This window comes from Simochromis diagramma, unplaced genomic scaffold (genome assembly GCF_900408965.1).
Source record: "Simochromis diagramma unplaced genomic scaffold, fSimDia1.1 OVJJ01000816.1, whole genome shotgun sequence".
Taxonomy (NCBI): domain Eukaryota; kingdom Metazoa; phylum Chordata; class Actinopteri; order Cichliformes; family Cichlidae; genus Simochromis; species Simochromis diagramma.
Genome location: NW_024386908.1, coordinates 1,291,750 through 1,309,347, shown reverse-complemented (window position 1 = coordinate 1,309,347; position 17,598 = coordinate 1,291,750). Strand labels below are relative to the sequence as shown.

Here is a 17,598-nt window from a genome sequence, read left to right as displayed (position 1 = left end):
GTTGTGGTTCTCTATGCTCTGTTTAATTCATTTCCTTTCATTTGAACTTTTTAAACAGTCGCCCTTCATCTTACACACAGCACCATCTTCTACTGTCCGTTGGTTTTTTGTTGGTCACTGGTTGCAAATCTAAAATTGCTCCATTTAGCAAAAGAGCTACTAAAATGAACAAAAACGTGGTTACATGAATTCTGCTTCATGCAGCACCCTCAAACCAAATATGAGCGTTTTCACTTGTAAGAACACGGCTGATGATACACGACAACTTCAGACCTGAACTGATTCTGGTGACATTTTTTGGACTTTTTGCCTAGAAACATATGAAGAGTGATATTTGAAGATTAATACCAGTCTCATGTCAGGGCATCAACTTTAAAGTTACAGGTAAGAGGTGATTAGCATAGCTTAGCATAAAAACTAAAACCAGGAGATAACTGCTCTGAGCTCTCTCACAACATTTATATAATTTCTATATTTCAGCTTACCCATTACCCAAGCAGTACTTTACCATAAGACACATATGTGGTGATACTGAACAAGGATATATGGTTTCTGTTGAGGTTTTGTGGACGCATGACCATCAACCATGTGATATGAACCTGTTTGCCGTCTTGGACGTATGACAATCAATGGCAGGAGTCTCAAACTCGTGGCGTCACCCCTACATGCTTTTTGTGACATTTTTGTTTGGTGGTGGTGTGCTGTGTGATTTTTCTAATGTGAAATATGTGCCGTGGCTCCAAAAACACCGAACTAGACTATCTGGTAACCATGAGAAAAAAATGGCAAAATTACTTCTAAAGTCCCAGTCACTAACCTACAGACTGGTCAGTGAACCTGTGGTAACCACCTCATGCTCGGGAAAAACATGAATTCCCTAACCGGTCGGTAAAAACCTCCTGAAATCTTTGGTCACCGGCTGCGATTGACGTTCGTGCCTATGACGACTTGTTGCTTTACTGTGGCTGCATATGCAGCATCCCAATGATGCTAATCTAAGAATAAAAGATGGACACTTCAGTTTTAATTTCAGTGGACAATTATTACAGACTGCCCAGTTTTCATCAGCCTAGAAAAAAAAAAAGCCGACAGCTGTGTCATTTGTTCTTCATTTTCACATTTGTCTTCCATTTCAGTAATACGTCTCCCAATAATATTATTAAATATTTATACACCCAGAATCCATTTCCCTCCTCCCCACGCTGTGTTCCTGAATGTAATTCACTGGAAGTCTAACAAGAACTCAAATGTATTTCGATAAAGCAGTAAAGCACACAATTTTCAAACTGACACAGAGAGCAAAAGATAAAGACTCAGAGAGTCTGAGTAATGCACACCCACACCTTCAGCTATGAAATGTTTCAGCAAAAAAACACCTACAGCCACAAAATGAATCTGCCTATCTGTACAGTACGAGTGTACTGTGTAATTGCTTAGGTGCTAAACGTGCTCCGTCCCAGGACCGTGTCCTACAAGTAAACTCAACTGATTTTCAAATGCAAATGGCTGTGGTGGAATGGAGAAAGGGAGAGCTTTAAAGCTCTAAATTTGCATCCCATGTATCAGGTTGGTTTTTTTTTCCCATATTTAACGATGACCTGGATTTTTCCTTCAACTTCAAAAACTGGTTTAATTTTATAACATCACTATATCATAGTTGCATTTCCAGATATTTTCCCAGAGCAAGTTTAGGGGTCTCCATCCATATATTTAAGTCAGGGGAAGAGTTTATTAGCAACAGCTGTATTTGCAGAATGTGAGTGAGTCTGTGAGTTATTAGTTTTACATGCCTGTGAGCCTGAACAAACTCAGAGTTGGAAGTTGAAGAAAAGATGAGCGCACAACGGGAGCTACGGAGCTAACAAAGGAGAGACAGGAGAGAGACGGCAAAGCAGAGAGGAGCTGCCAAAACACGGGGGAGCGTGCACAGAGTGGGGCATTAAAAGCATTAAGAACAAAGATTATAACTACATGGAAACTCTGGTACATAACATGTGCAGATTTGTTCATTCACCATCTCGACTGTTCATGAGTCTCACTCTTCAATAAAGCTGTTTGGACTCTGGTATTTTCTCTGTCTGTTAATCAGTCTCTTTTTCTTTCTCTAAACTGAAATCGGATTCGTGACTTTGTCACAAATACCAATAACCACAGTAATACCTGTCTTTTGTTAGGTCTCTACCCCAAACAGCAATTATAGCTCATTCTTCACAAGGTAAGTGAACCCTGCAGTGACACAAGCTGTCATAAGCTGCTTGATAAATGCCTGGCGTGTGTGTTATATGCAAACTATCGCGCACCTTTTGAGATATTTTGGGGTCATGCCGACTTACATTGTTGGGAGAGACTGTGAGGACACTCCTGCTCTTCCTCATCTTTCCGTAAGTATCTCTCGTGCTGTCCAAACACAGCAGCTTCACGTGCAAACCTGGAAAAGACAAATAGAGAGAATTATCATTTCGTCTTTTCTGGAAACATCCAGTTATAATAATCTATACTTTATTAGGAGTAACTCAGAGATCATGTTTTTTAAAGAAAAAAACACACGTTTTTACTGCTTGTGCCTGTCACCTGTACACAAACACACATGCACCAACAATGAGTTTAGGATTCAGGCTCATCTTTGTTTGAGAAAAATAAAGCAAAGCAGTCGAAACAGCCTTGCCTCAATATAGCTCCTATGAGTGTCATGCATCAGCGCAGTAGCACCAGCATGCAATAATGTGCAAAATTTTCTTCCCATAAAAAACAGACCAAGAGAGGAACTGGCTGGCAACTGTGTCGACGCGATGGCTCTAATGATGCATTGATTTTTGTTTATCTGCGTTTCCTACGATCCCCCGAGTCCTCCAATAAAATCTGACTCATGTAGAAAACAAATAAAACCAATTTTCAAATTTCATTGAAATTGAAATTTGGTGTTGAAGGAGGATGAAATGAAGAAGATTATTAGTTCTTACAAGAGACAAGATACAGATCGTGTCTAACAAATTTATTAGACCACCACAGAGGTTTAAGGTTTATGCCACAGCTTCTCTAATTTAACAATATTGATAATTACCTAAATCACTTTTTATGTTTCTTTAATCGTTAATCCACCAGCATGAGCAAGCTCTTTAATCATGGGGTGGCTGTAGCTCAGGTGGCAGAGCAAGTCAGCCACTAATCAGAAGATCGGTGGTTCGATCCCAGGCTGCCTCCTGGCTGCATGCCAAATATCTCTCTCTCTCTATATATGTATATATATATATATATATATATATATACATACATACACACTCATTGTTAAAATATATTATTGGAATCTATACACCCACACAGATGTTTTTACATGTTATGAGCAATTAGGCCTCTGCTTTGCAGTCGTCATGTCACGGATACTTGGGATAAAAATGGGAACAGTCCCAATACAATGCATAAACAATACCACAACACATACAATAAATTTGGCTTTAACTAAATTAAAATATGTTTTTTTAGCTCATTTCTGGTTCCATCTTTTTGCTTTTCACTGTTATCAAGCGCCATAAATGTCAGCATGACTCTAGCTTCTGTCTCTCTCGCTTCTATCAACAGCGACAGATACAGAGATATTACAAATATTAACACAAAGCCATCCGTAGGATAGCTGCAGCACGTTTGCACAAAAATGTAGGCCATCACTTTTTCCACACAGGAGACAGTTTTACAGCGTAGTGTTTAAACCCACTGAATTATATTCATGGACTGTGATTATTATCTGTAACATTATGCGAGAGAGCATTTACATACAAACATCTCTGAAGAAATGTTTTGCCTCCAGGTTGTTGGCCTTGCAACTGATGGCATAGCTGCTATAATGGGCTAATGCAGAGCAGCTGTCACACTCAACCCTAACCTGACCGTCGCTCACTGTATGAATCACGAGTTAGACCTCTCGATGGTGAGAGATGTTGCAGGCAAAGAAGAGTGACGTGCCCCAGACGACCGCCCCTCCACAGGAAAGCAGAATAATTAGGCACAAGTCTCTCACCAAAGGAGATTGTTTTCCTTGTGTGAGGAGCGAGAATATAGTGTTGTCTTAGTTCAAGAAGATGATCACATTTTCAAACTTATGCTACTAAAATGCTTCACTTCATTTTGTTAATTTATTAGGTTTGCAGCTCTTTGCGCAACTAAAATCATCTCATATTAACGTTAAGTGGCACACCTGCTCAAGTGGTGCTGTCTGAAGGGGGATTTATTCTGTTAAAATATCACTTAAGCCTTTGTGTTATGGTTGATTAGATCCCCTGTGTTATGGAGAGCAACGGACAACACTGAGAATATTGTGCAAATTAATTAATTAAATTTTAATTAAAGAGATTGAAACATTCTTACAAGCGTTTGATAGAACAGCTCCGCTCGCAACCCCGGATAAGACGGATGTAAAACTTTGGTTTAAACTCTTAATATTCTACACTGCATTGACAGCAGCACTAAATAATAAATACTCCAACACAGTAAAGCAGACGGTAGTTTTTGAAATGTTTCAAGAATATCAGCCTTTCTGATTTTTTTTCCACAAATCACACCCTGCCTCTGCTTTTAACCCACTGTTAGAATATTATTTTAAACATTATGTAATAACATTACACAACCTTACTTTAAAAGCAGTGCTGGTATCTCACCACTTTTTAAGTCTGTAAAAAAATGGTGTACTCATCTAAAAAGACAAAGTGCTAATTCTGTCAAACAGTTTGTTTGAAAATGTGCACAAAGTGACTGAATGGTAGACAAATGATTGCAAACTCATGCGAAGGCGTTGGAGCATGCACGGGAATCATAAGGCACATGCTAATCAGTGCCATTACCTGATCTTTTCAAATAATCTTGCTAATCTTTGTGAGTTATCTCTCTTTCCTCTGCAAATGACAGTTTTTCTTTTTGTAATTGTTCCTCTTGGTAAGACGTCTTAATGAACCAACCGGCTAATGAAACCCAAAACAGCCTTAATGCTTTGGCACACTTTAATTCCCCCATTCTAATCATTCAAAAGCAGCAGATAAGATAGACTCCACAGTCATCGAGTCTCTCTAATGAACAATTCAAGTAGCTGTTAAAAAACCTCAAGAATTGTTCCTCAAGTGACCTGGGAGGGTCTCTCTTTTTTTTTGTTCCCAGGATATTGGCAGACAGCGAGATGAGCTTCAGTAGTGACAGAAAATGGGCACAGAGGGAGAGGCAGACAGAGAGAAAAAGAACGAGAATTGTGAGGAGACGATGTCTAAAAGGACGGGCAAAATTGCACGAGTAGGTGTTTGGAGAATGAGATGAAGATGAAGGTGTAGAAGTGCAGAGAGCTACATGCAAGCGAGACAGATGATTCTGTGAAACAGAGGAGACAGTGAAGAAGACTAGATCAAGTATTTCTGTGCAGAAATAAGACTATTCTATTCCTTTCTAAGAGTTCAATTACAAGATTAGTATAAAACTCTCATGTCTGTTTGGGAAATCTATGGATAAAAAAAACAGGACGAAGCTTCCACAGCTCTCCAGCTCGCTTGTTTTAACCACTAACATGTACCCCTCCCTGTGTCCTGCTGTACTTTATCAAATGTCATTTTAGTCTGTTCCTAGGTGGTTTCATAATATACTATCTATATTATGATATTTAAGTTTTGCGGATCTAAAGAGGGATCATTATGAGATCGTTATTATGGGGAAATAAAAATGATGCAATACTTTGTTATCCGGTCTTTAAGTCTGATGTCATTAGCCGTTTCCAGGTCCAAACTCCGATTCAGGTCCCAAAGTCAAACGATAATAATAAATGATCAGCTTTGCTGCTTTACCAGGTGTAACAATTAAGTTTAACATCCAGGCATCCATGAAAACAGAATTTATTAAATTTAACAGAGGTAGAAGTTAGCAGGAAGTTAGCTCGCTAGTTTCCACCTAAACATGATATAGCATGTTCTGACTGAGAGATTTCTGAGAAAATGAAAACGTACAGCTCTGTTATCACTTCCAACATAAATGAAGACAGAAAACTAAACAGCAGTGACGTTTGTAGGGTTACTGAAGTTGGGCTAGCTGGTATATAATGATGTGCTACGAGATCACTAGCGACACAGCTATGTTAGCATAGCATAAACACAGTGAAGCTGGAGGATGAACGCTAACTTTTTTCCACTTGATAAAAGTTAGTGTGAGGCTGGCAGGATGCTGTAAACGGATTAAATAGAACAAGATACAAAGCATTAAAACATGTTGAAAACACAACACCCTTAATAAACACAAAGTAGTTTGGACCCGGAAGCAGAGTTCGTCACATCATCACTTAAAGACTGGATAAATGCACTCAATGTGAGATATATTCGTCCAATCGCCCAACCCTACCCTCAGGAGGGTCCAAAGGCGACAGCCTGTACTAGGGGTTTATTACCTGGACCTCACTTAAATGTCTTCACAAACCTAAAGAAGTCCATTTGCCTCTCCCCACCGCAGGGAAAAGGGTAACACCACCTGGGTCTGGGTGCAGTTCCCCCCTCCAGGGGCAAGGGTACCTAGACCCGGTTCGTAGAGTACGCTTGGGGAGTGTGACCGTGTGTACAGCGTCTCTTTATGTCTGTCTCCATGTTGGTTGAGTGTGGAATAAGTGCATATGAGAGCATGAGGGTGGGAATGGATGTTTGTGTCTGTGTGTGCCTGTATGTCTGTGTCTATATGTCAGGTTGGGTATCAGACGCCACCTCTCTGGGGACATCTCAGGCCCTCCAAGGTTTGGAGGCCTATCTCCACCCACCACCACTTCCCCTGCCAGTGGCGGACTCCCTCAGGTGTCGGTGCGTTGGTGGTTCTTTGTGTCTGGGGGTGGGCGTCCGGGTACACACCGGCTCACTCCTTGGCGGCCGCTTATCGGGGCCTGGAGCCTGGGGCTCGCTCGGGCCACTCCGGAGGTGGGGTGCCCCCGGCCTCTCGGCCTGGGGCTCGGTCACTCAGGCACAGCTGGCTGCCGGCGGAGCTCACGGGCGCGTCACTGCAACTCCCCCTGGCTTCTGCTCCGCGGCTGCTGAGTGAGCCCTCATCTGGGACTCTCCTCAGCTCTTACTGGGACAGTGGCGCGGCTGCCCCTCTGTTGGTCTTCCTTGGTCTCTTGTGTTCTGGGGGCCTCTGGATGTCTGGAGTCTTGATCTCCTCCATACCTGCTTCATGCCCTGGAGGACGGGGCTGTGGCTCCCCACACTCCCTAGCAGATCGTTACATGGAGAAACCTTTGGAATGCAAGCATGCTGATCCACACAGGTATGCACACAGGTGTACACACGGGTATTCACAGATGCGGACTAAAGCTTTCTTGGCTGCTGCCTCAAAGCACACTGTGCGCTGTCTATCTTGCGTGCTGCACAATATCGTTTATTATTTAGTAACTATTGATATCTATGACTAGCTAGTTTATTGTGATGGTGCTTTGTTTTCTCTATTATTATGTTGCTCTTTGTTGTTTGCTGTCTCCTCTGTTTGTTTGTTTTTTTTGTTTGTTTGTTTTTTTTTCTCCATACAGGTGACCCAGGAGTTTTTTTTTTTGTTTGTTTGTTTGTTTTTTTTCCTTTTTTTTTTCTCTCTATTCCCCCCCCTTCTCACTATCTCTTCTCCCCTTTGGTTTTCTTTCTTTCTCTCCCCCTCTTTCTCTCATTCATTCCCCCTGTCCTATTTATTAAAAAAATAAATAAATAAAAAATTTTAAAAAATTTAAAAAAAAAAAAAAAAAGACAAAGGATGAACTGAAGCTCTGCCATCACGTAATGTCGCATACTGCTGTTTCTGATGTCATTTAAGAAAAAAAAAAAAAAAAAAAAAAAAAAAAAAGAAGTCCATTTGCAAACAACAGATGGGATGATAGTCATGAAAGATGTTTGACCCTGCTACTAGTCCTTTTGCATAGCTAACCTGCTTCTAGCTCTACCCACCCCAGCTTTCTTAAGCTGTATTTACACTGCAAATGATCTGGTGACCAGAAACCATGACTTGTATAACAGGAAACAACTAGCTGTCAGCTTCCTGTGGACATGTCTAAGCAGTCAGGTACCTAACAACACAGAGACAAGGCCCGGGTCCACTCAAGAAACTCCAGACATTCACACTGACCAATTGTGACACAGCTCAAAAAAAGAGGGTGTCTCTCAAAACAGAGGAAAAGATTTTTTAATTATCTTTAAAAAACGTATTCATTCTTTTCCAACATAACTAAAAATCATTTTTTCATGTTGGCATGGCCATGTGGCAAACTGCTGTTGAAGTTCAAGTTGAAGAAGAGAAATCACTTTAAATTCAAAAAAGTGAAAAAGCATTGGGAGTGCTCTCAAAGAACAAGAAAAAAACCTTCATGTTCTGAGCCGTTTACCTTGATGGCTGCAGAGCTTATAATGAAATCAGCAACTCAAGTGCATTTTCCAAATATGCAAAACTGTTCCTGCATTAAGCTGCGTCAAGGGCAATGACGACATTTGGAGATGACATATGTCACATGATAATGGCGCCGTTGATGCAGATGATCTTTCAGCACGAGCGGACAAGACAAGCCCTCAAGATACGTTACTTTTATATAATCGGTACACATCACAACATCTTAATCCAGGTGAAGAAACAAACAAACGAGCATATTCAGCTGTTGTCTTCAAACACGGTTATTTCTGGCCTGCTGCGACAGCATATCACCACTCTGCACCTTCAAGAGATAATAAATGTTGAAGGATAAAATCTAAAGTCATTTGTCTAACTTTGACAGCAGACCATTAACAATTACTGTTGGCTAACATTAAAATGAGTTAATATCGAGGACAGCTTAAGGGCATACAAACTTTTTTATTGCAAAGAGACTAAAAAATGATGTTTTGAAGAGGACGTGCGCATTTCCACCTCCACATTTTCATTTTTGTACTCCACACGAGTAGCTTTGCATAATCCACAGCTCAAAAATAATCTTTATGCTATAGCATATTGGGCCTTTGTGCAGCTCTCTTAAAGGCCACCATCCTTTTAAGCCAGGTTTCGTCTGAACTCATCTGCTACTTGCAAACAGGAGATCTGAACAGCAGGTGGGCGGGGCTTCTGTGCTCACAGCCAGCGCTCTGGAGGATATGTGCTCAGTTTGAATCCATACAGATCAGAGTAAATCCTAAAGAGTTCTGATGGTATGGTTAAACATAATGCACAAACGCCCATATTTCCATTTTAACACAAAATGCAGTCAGTGTATTTTGGAAGGGTTTGGTTGTTTAGAGGGAAAACCTGAGAATCATTTCTCTAATAATAAGTTGCACTCATTAATCCCAATGGCTCCAACTACATAATTACTGAATTTGTTCATAATATATGTCTTTAATATATATTCTATAAAGAAACTCATCATTTCGCCATCAGTAAATAATTAGTGCAAACAGGAAATCTGTGTTTCTGAAAATTGTGATGGGCAGCACAGATGCAGAAAACAGTTTATGAACACAGATTAGCTCTTTACCCTCAGGGGATGTAGCACAATAGTGTGTGTGTGTGTGTGTGTGTGTGTGTGTGTGTGTGTGTGTGTGTGTGTGTGTGTGTGTGTGTGTGTGTGTGTGTGTGTGTGTGGTCCTAATTAGCGTTACTTCAGCCTAATTAACAGCATTAGGAAAGACAGGTGTTGAGACCAAACACAAGCACACACAAACATTAGCAGGATTTCCATTACCCCAACAAAACAATATATTCCGTGTGCTCTTTGCATGAGAGCGACATGAAAATGCACCGGCTCCTTTGTGCTTTGCTAATAACATTAGTCACTCACCCAGCAGTCAGAATGAACTATTGTGGCTGAGTAAAATTACCATGCCATGCCTCATTAAAATTGCGGACCTCTCTGTGACACAGTCTTCCCTCTGGCTTGCAGCCACGCTGAAAATATAGCAGAGGTGGTGGTAACCCTGAGCTCAACATCACAACTTTGGAAGGAGTCTTCTTATAGCAAAAGGCTGATTGTGACCACTGAAGCTAGTTTTTAAAGCACACCATCCTAATGCTGGGCAAGATCAAATCTTGCTTCCACAAATACCTAAATACTGCAAGGCATCAATATGTTGCCTGGCGGTACCTCTCAAGCATGTAACAAATGCAACCAGCAGCTGCCATATTTCTCTAGCATCGTGCGTATAAGTGCTCTCTTTTTAAATGAACGCATGAAAACAAAGAATGCAACTGCAGGCCATTTACATGTACTAATCAGATTAACAGTGGACAGCCAAGATGACATATGTCCTTGCTGGCGGCATAGCATGACATGCTAGTGTTTACATTGCTGAATATATGTCGACTCACCAACTAACATGTATGTTTTTAGACTGTAGGAGAAAGCAGAGTACTGGAAGAGAAGCTTGCACAGGAAACTCCAGGTAGGAAACTGTGAGGTAACAGTGCTAAGACCTGCACTTCTGTGCCATCTGCTGCAGACAAGAAGGATTTGCAACATTTTTTTTGATAGTAACGTTTGGTTAAGGCTGGAGGAACATAGACGTCTGGGTTAAATATTGAGAAAAGCAGGAGATGAACTGAGAAGTAGTCGTCTCTCTATTGAGGAAAAATGAAACCAGAAGTGTAATGCAGGAAACCGCAGTACTGTAATCAGAGACGGGCAGTAACGCGGCACTGTAATCCGATTACTTTTTTCAAGTAATGAGTAAAGTAAGGGTTTACTATTGCAAAAAAGTAATTCGATTACTGTTACTTTTCCGTGAGCATGCTGCGTTACTAAACCGTGATGTTGTTTGACGTACGAGCGTGCGACGTCCGTGGCAGCAACAGACGTGTGCAGATCAACAATGGATAATGTGGCGTGATGCAGCGTTTGAAGCTTGGAAGTACTCACGTTACTTTAAGTTTGATTCTGTACAAAGTGACAAAAACATAGCATCCGCTGTGCACTCTGTTTGGGAAGAAAACTTCTTTCTACAGCGAAAAATCTGAGCGAGCAGCGAGCACGCTGCCACGGGAATGTGACATTCACAGAGAAACACCGGATCCCCCCACTGACATGACCGCTGTGGACAAACCTCCACCCGCCCCACTCCTGCTAAACAGGTGACAATAGATTTAAGAGCGACAGGACTAGGTGCTGCTGAGTCTTTGATTTTATTCTTCTGTTTACTTTGTTCTATTGTGAGCGGCTATGATGTTGAACCCAAACCAGTATCAACCCACGGTGACCCACACAGGTGTCATCACCTAGTGACACTGCTTTTCATGAATATTCATATAGGGTTAAATGTATTTTTCAGACATTCACCGCAATATAAAGCCATCAGTCAGCAAATTAGTCGAGTATGGTATAACCTGAAAAACCCACCTGATTCACTTTCAGGTGACAAAGCAAAATGTGACAAGATGTTCTGTCACATCTCATCTCGTACCTCTCACACACACGTTGTGGTGTGTAAGCGACGTCACTGAAAACGAGCTCCAATAGAGCGTGTTGTGAATCGGACTAATAGAGCAAAGATAACAAGCTCTGCCTGACTGTTCTGTTGATTGACTGATTCAGTGGGCACCTGACAGAGGACGGGAAACAGGCTGTCAACATTTCACTCTACCAGTCTTCTGCTGTCCATGTTTGTGGCGCAGTTTTGTTACGACCAACCTACTGACTTTGACAAACACACACACACAGTTGTGTGTGATGAGCAGTACGCTGTCACCTCCTCTCCTCCTGATGCTCTGCTCGAGCAGGCAGGACGGATGGAGGATACATTTTTACATACATAATATAAAATATCTGAAACATGTCCACACAACATAATACTGAACTGTGACACATAAATGCATAAATAAAGTCATTTCCAGTACAAACTGGCACAGACAGGACTTTAATTTGTGCAAAAACACAGGTGTTGGACACTCGTAATGACCCCTAAACTCTCCACACCGATGTTACAGGATGTAATCAAGTCATCATTTACATTAGATTTCTAATCCTTATTACCTATACAGCTGCAAAGTTGACAGCTGTTTCCTATCATCCAAAACCAGACCTGGCATTGCAGGATGATTTCTGATTACAGATACAACATCCAGACCACTCCATAGTTTTTTAACCTAATAATAGTTTCATTATACAGTACTATTGGTGTGTAAGGGAAATGAAGGAGGCACTGATAATAATGTGGCACCAAACCCAAGCTGTTGAGTATTCTTATTTCTAGGTCTTTTTAATATTAAAGAACAAGAAATGTGAAATATGTGGAACATAATTTAATCCATCATAAAGTCCTCCCAAATCCACTGTACACTCAATCTTTACATGCAAGCTATGCTCTGTAAATCCTTCAAAAAGTTTAATAAAAAAGCCCAAAAAAAGCCCAAAGCCGACTGTATTTCCTCAGGAGGCTGAGGTCTTTTAACATCTGCAGGAAGCTCCTGAGGATGTTTTACCAGTCAGTGGTTGCTGGAGTACTTTTCTATGCTGTGGTGTGCTGGGGGAGCAGCACAGCAAAGAAGGACTCATCCAGGCTGGAGAAACTGATCAGGAAGGCTGGCTCTGTGGTCGGCATGAAGCTGGACACTCTGGTGACAGTGGCAGATAAAAGGACACTAAAAAAAAACTGCTGGACATTATGGACAATGCTGGGCATCCTCTGCACACGGCCATTAACAACCAGTAGAGTCTGTTCAGTGACAGGTTGCTTCTCCCCAAGACAAGAACTAACAGACTTAAAAACTCCTTTGTCCCACACACCATCAGACTGTTTAACTCCTCTCTGGAGGGGAGAGGGAGGGGAAACAGGAGGACAAAGGAGGGGGAACCACTAAGCTGAACAACTAAGCTGTAGTGCCTCTTCACTTCACTGTGCAATACCTTTTGTGCAATACTTTTGTTAATAGTCAATGGTGCAATAGACCTCAATACTTGAAATGTGCAATTCACTTGTATTTTTATTCCTATTTATTTATCCCCTTCGTATATTTTATTTATATATGTCTCTGTATTTGTGTGTGTGTGTGTGTGTGTGTGTGTGTGTGTGTGTGTGTGTGTGTGTGTGTGTGTGTGTGTGTGTATATATATATATATATATATATATATAGACACACACACACACACACACACACACATATATGGCGGCTAACCAACCGGACATAGTGGTGGTAGACAAACAGAAGAAGACGGCCGTAGTGATCGATGTAGCGGTTCCGAATGACAGCAACATCAGGAAGAAGGAACACGAGAAGCTGGAGAAATACCAAGGGCTCAGAGAAGAGCTCGAGAGGATGTGGAGGGTGAAGGTGACGGTGGTCCCCGTGGTAATCGGAGCACTAGGTGCGGTGACTCCCAAGCTAGGCGAGTGGTTCCAGCAGATCCCGGGAACGACATCGGAGATCTCTGTCCAGAAGAGCGCAGTCCTGGGAACAGCTAAGATACTGCGCAGGACCCTCAAGCTCCCAGGCCTCTGGTAGAGGACCCGAGCTTGAAGGATAAACCGCCCGCAGGGGCGTGCTGGGTGTGTATATGTATATATATATATATATATATATATATATACACATATATACATATATATATATATACACATATATACATATACATACATATACATATACATATATATATACATATATATATACATATATATATACATATATATACACATATATATACATATACATATACATATACATATATATTATTCTGTAACTCTGTAACTTTTGTCGGTGCTGTGCTTTTGGAAACCGAATTTCCCAGAGGAACCCATCCGAGGGATTAATAAAGTTTTATCTTATCTTATCTTAAAGTTTATCCCTTAGTGTAGCATATCAAGGGCATCGTACGCCACTGTACCACTGACAGATGAAGCGCATGTGGGATGGTGAACAGCTGAGTTCATCAACCAGCCACAGCCTTGAACTTTTTGCTCTGTAATATTACTTTGATGCACTGCAGTTAACTTTATTAGTGTTATCTGCCACAAGTGTTGGGGAGTAACGGAATACATGTAGAGGCGTTACGCATTTAAAATATTTAAAATACAAAATTTTAGTAACTGCATTTCGTTACAGTTACCATCTAAATATGTGATAATTGGAAGTTAGTGTTACTTTGTTGAAATAAATGGATTACACAGCGGTCTTTTCCTGTTTCATATGTTCGGCTATCTGCTCTCTAATTTTGGTAATTCCACACATTGCTGGAAACCCAAACAAAATAAGAGGCTCTAATGTGAGCGTCCTTCCCAGCTGAAAAGACTTCAACCTAAACAAACATCTGGAAGTAAGTGCTATTTTAAAAAACTAATGTTAGCCTCCTGCAGCTACCTTGTTTTAGTTGTGGTAGCTACCTGGGTTATTTGCCACTTAAGTATCTTCGATGTATTATTGTGATTTATTACTATTACTGAACCGAGCTAACACTGTAAGCTGGCCTTAACTGAGGTTAGTTCATAGACTGCAGACTGTTATACTTGATGGATAGCATTAACAACCTGCTAGCTGCTAATAATCATGCGCAGTTCTGAAAGCAGTTTATTAACTAACCTCAGCTAATGTCAGCTAACAGTGTTAGCTTGCTGGCGAGTAGCCTTCAGTAATAGTAATAAATCACACAGCAATCGTGCATTGATTTAGCTGTAAAAAGCATGACATTATATTAAGTAATCCAAAACATTCAGAATACATTACAAACTACATTTTGGGTTCGTATGTATTCTGTAATCTGTAATCTGTAGTGGAATACATTTTAAAAGTAACCTTCCCAACACTGTGTGACATTCGGTAATGTGATACTAGTAGTATGACTGTGGTTATTAACCTGGTTAGACATATCAGAGAGCTCATTGATCCATGAATGACACGACTTTTTCTGTTTATTAGATCCCAACTATAGCGATGAGGGCCTGAGTCATACAGTGATAATAACAACTATCATTTGCACTACCTCTGGAAGTGCTTCTGTGAGTCATTTCAGAGGCCAAGACATTCAATCGTTTAATGTAGAGGAATGGTTCGTGCTGCGATTGCTTTGCCCTCAAGATGTCACAATGTGGCGCAGAATTTTGTGAAACTATAATGAAAAACATTTACTTACAGTAAAACTCAGTGTCGTGCGGGCCTAGAGACCAGTCGACAACCTCCAACAGCTGCTAAATGAATCGATTTCTCATTTGTATCCACTGTGTCGTCGTCATCAAGGAATACAGAGTCTTACCTAGCTACTGGTCTCTAGGTCTATGTGACTGATGCTTAAAAGTAAAAAAAGGTCTCTACTAGCAGCATAACGATTATTAAATTAAGAAAAGAAATCTGATGTGAATTTTTATTTTTCATTTCAGATGAAAACACAGTGTGCATGAATCATTGCCTTCAGCTGCACACAGCAACAGCAAGCACCAAAACTTTACTCCAGATTCTGCACAGGTGCACGTGCATAATTTCAATATTTTTTCCCCTGCAAGGACATATGACAAATGAAAACATTGAATCTATGCCGCAGATGCGAGAAACCGTGTTTTTCATATAATTTTGCAGCCTACAGTCTCTGAGAGCCTCCCACATGAGGATTGTGTAGAGGAGAGAAAAAAAAACACACAGAAAAAGGTCAGAGCAGTGGAAACAGATCCGCTGCACGTTTTCTGCAGCTGTGGGGTTTTTTCTTCACCTTACTGTCTTGCAAACTTTCATTTACTAAGCACCACTGTAACTGTCACGTTTTCACTTCTCTGCATGGTTTCAGTTGCCAAAACACTTCACTTCTGAATCACTGATCACCAGTTTACAGGCTGTCTCCAGACACGGCGCCGCTCTCACTGGGGATTTCATTTCCACCTCACAGAGATCGTCATCCTAAGAACAGAAAACCAGAGCTCAGGGAGCTCCTAATTAGCAAAGTGACTTTTCTCTAGATTTCTCATTCACTTGATGTCTTCCCCTTTTTTCTCACCCTGATGTCAGTGATGTCATTTCAGGTGCGAGCGCACTAGATGGTGTTTCACCTGCCTGTGGTTAGTGCAATCTTATTAAAAACTATGAGCATTGACATACTTTAAGTGCTTCTTGAGACAATTAAAGGGAAACTTTTATTTGCATATGTAGTGCCGATTTAATGAAGGGTCGAACACTCAAAAAGCGAGGGCAGTCCGTCTGTCGAGCGCGTAATAAAGAGAAGGAGACCAGGAACACCGAGTAGAAACCATGTTGATATAATGCTGCATTATTGTATCAGTGGGAAGAAGAAAAACAGATAAAGACTGCCAGATAGAATATGTTCTGGATACATTTTCATATTTTTTGATCACATAAATATGTAAATTCATCTTAAACGTGCAGAAATTAAAGTCGAAGCAGATTGTACTGACCTACTGTCTCCACATACGGTGCATCTGCCCAGACCCTTAAACATAAAATGCATCTGCAATAGGGTCAACTTGTGTTTGACCAACATCGCTGCTCAACCACAGGATTAAAAGTAGAACAAAAGGCAACACTGATCTTCAGTTTTCAAAACGCTTGCATGTTTTCTTCATTTAGTCCTTCCATCCATCTCTTTTCTTCTGTTTATCCAGTTCAGGGTTGCAGTGGTCAGTCTCAGCTGCTGTAAGGGTGAGAGGCAGGGTGCTGTCGCGGGGCTAACTCAGACAGACAGACTGCCATTCGCACTCACATTAACACCTATTGTCACAGTCAGCTGACCGTGTGGAACGAGGAGGAGGACGCAAGTGCAGAGACACAAAAAACAAGACTTGAATGGACCTAACATGAAGACCTGGCATGGATACATGAAAATCCTGAAATGCGGCATGAACGTAGCAGACGACCGCACATGGAATGACCACATAAATACACTCGAGGGTGACGAGGGAAAAGGAAACACACGGGCAACACAGCTGGGACGAATTAACATAATGACTGGACAGGAGGAAGCAAACTGAACACACAGAACGTGGGACGCAAGACTGTCAAAGTAAAACAGGAAACACGCAGAGCTAGGGAGACGTAAACACAGGGGACTTGTCACACTCGCACGCCGAAGACAAGATACTACCAGCATAGTGGGGAAGACACGGGAGAAACCTAAACCCAAAGAGCACTAACTGAGCTTAGAACATAATGCAGAGGGCATGAACACGAGGAGGGGAACATGAGAACAAAAGGACAAGCACCTGCATAAACACCACACATACTGAAAGGGACACAGAGGACGAAGACACAAGGGGAATCTAATAACCGATCAATTACAACAGGGCAACCTAGGACAACTAAATGAACTTAAACATAAACAATAAGACATCAAAATATTAAAAGAAATTCAAAACACTGGGTCAAACGACCCGGGACCATGACACTTACTGATCATTTAGAATCAGCAATTAACCTAACCACACTAACTCCATGTCTGTGGACTGTGGGAGGAAGTACCTGGAGAGAACCCACGCAGACACAGGGAGAACATGCAAACTCCACAGAAGATTTGCTCAGAGCTTCCAGACCTGCTGTCTGTTTACACTCAGTGTTGCAGCACCAATGCCAGGAAGATTATGAAGACTCTCCCACCCCAACGATGGACTCTTCTCACTGTTGAGGTCAGGGAAGTGCTTTCGCTCGCTAACACGCGATCACAATGGGAGG

At 41.3% G+C, this 17,598-nt stretch overlaps 1 protein-coding gene across 2 annotated transcripts in view; it reads right to left on the bottom strand.

The window, feature by feature from the left end:
- The window catches only part of pde4ba (phosphodiesterase 4B, cAMP-specific a), a 192,986-nt gene that overhangs the window by 161,346 nt on the left and 14,042 nt on the right, over positions 1–17,598 (bottom strand). For both annotated transcript variants that reach the window (XM_040034990.1, XM_040034991.1), the window contains exon 2: positions 2,334–2,428. In XM_040034990.1, coding sequence (XP_039890924.1) covers positions 2,334–2,428 — 95 coding nt within the window. The remainder of the gene's footprint in view (positions 1–2,333; positions 2,429–17,598) is intronic.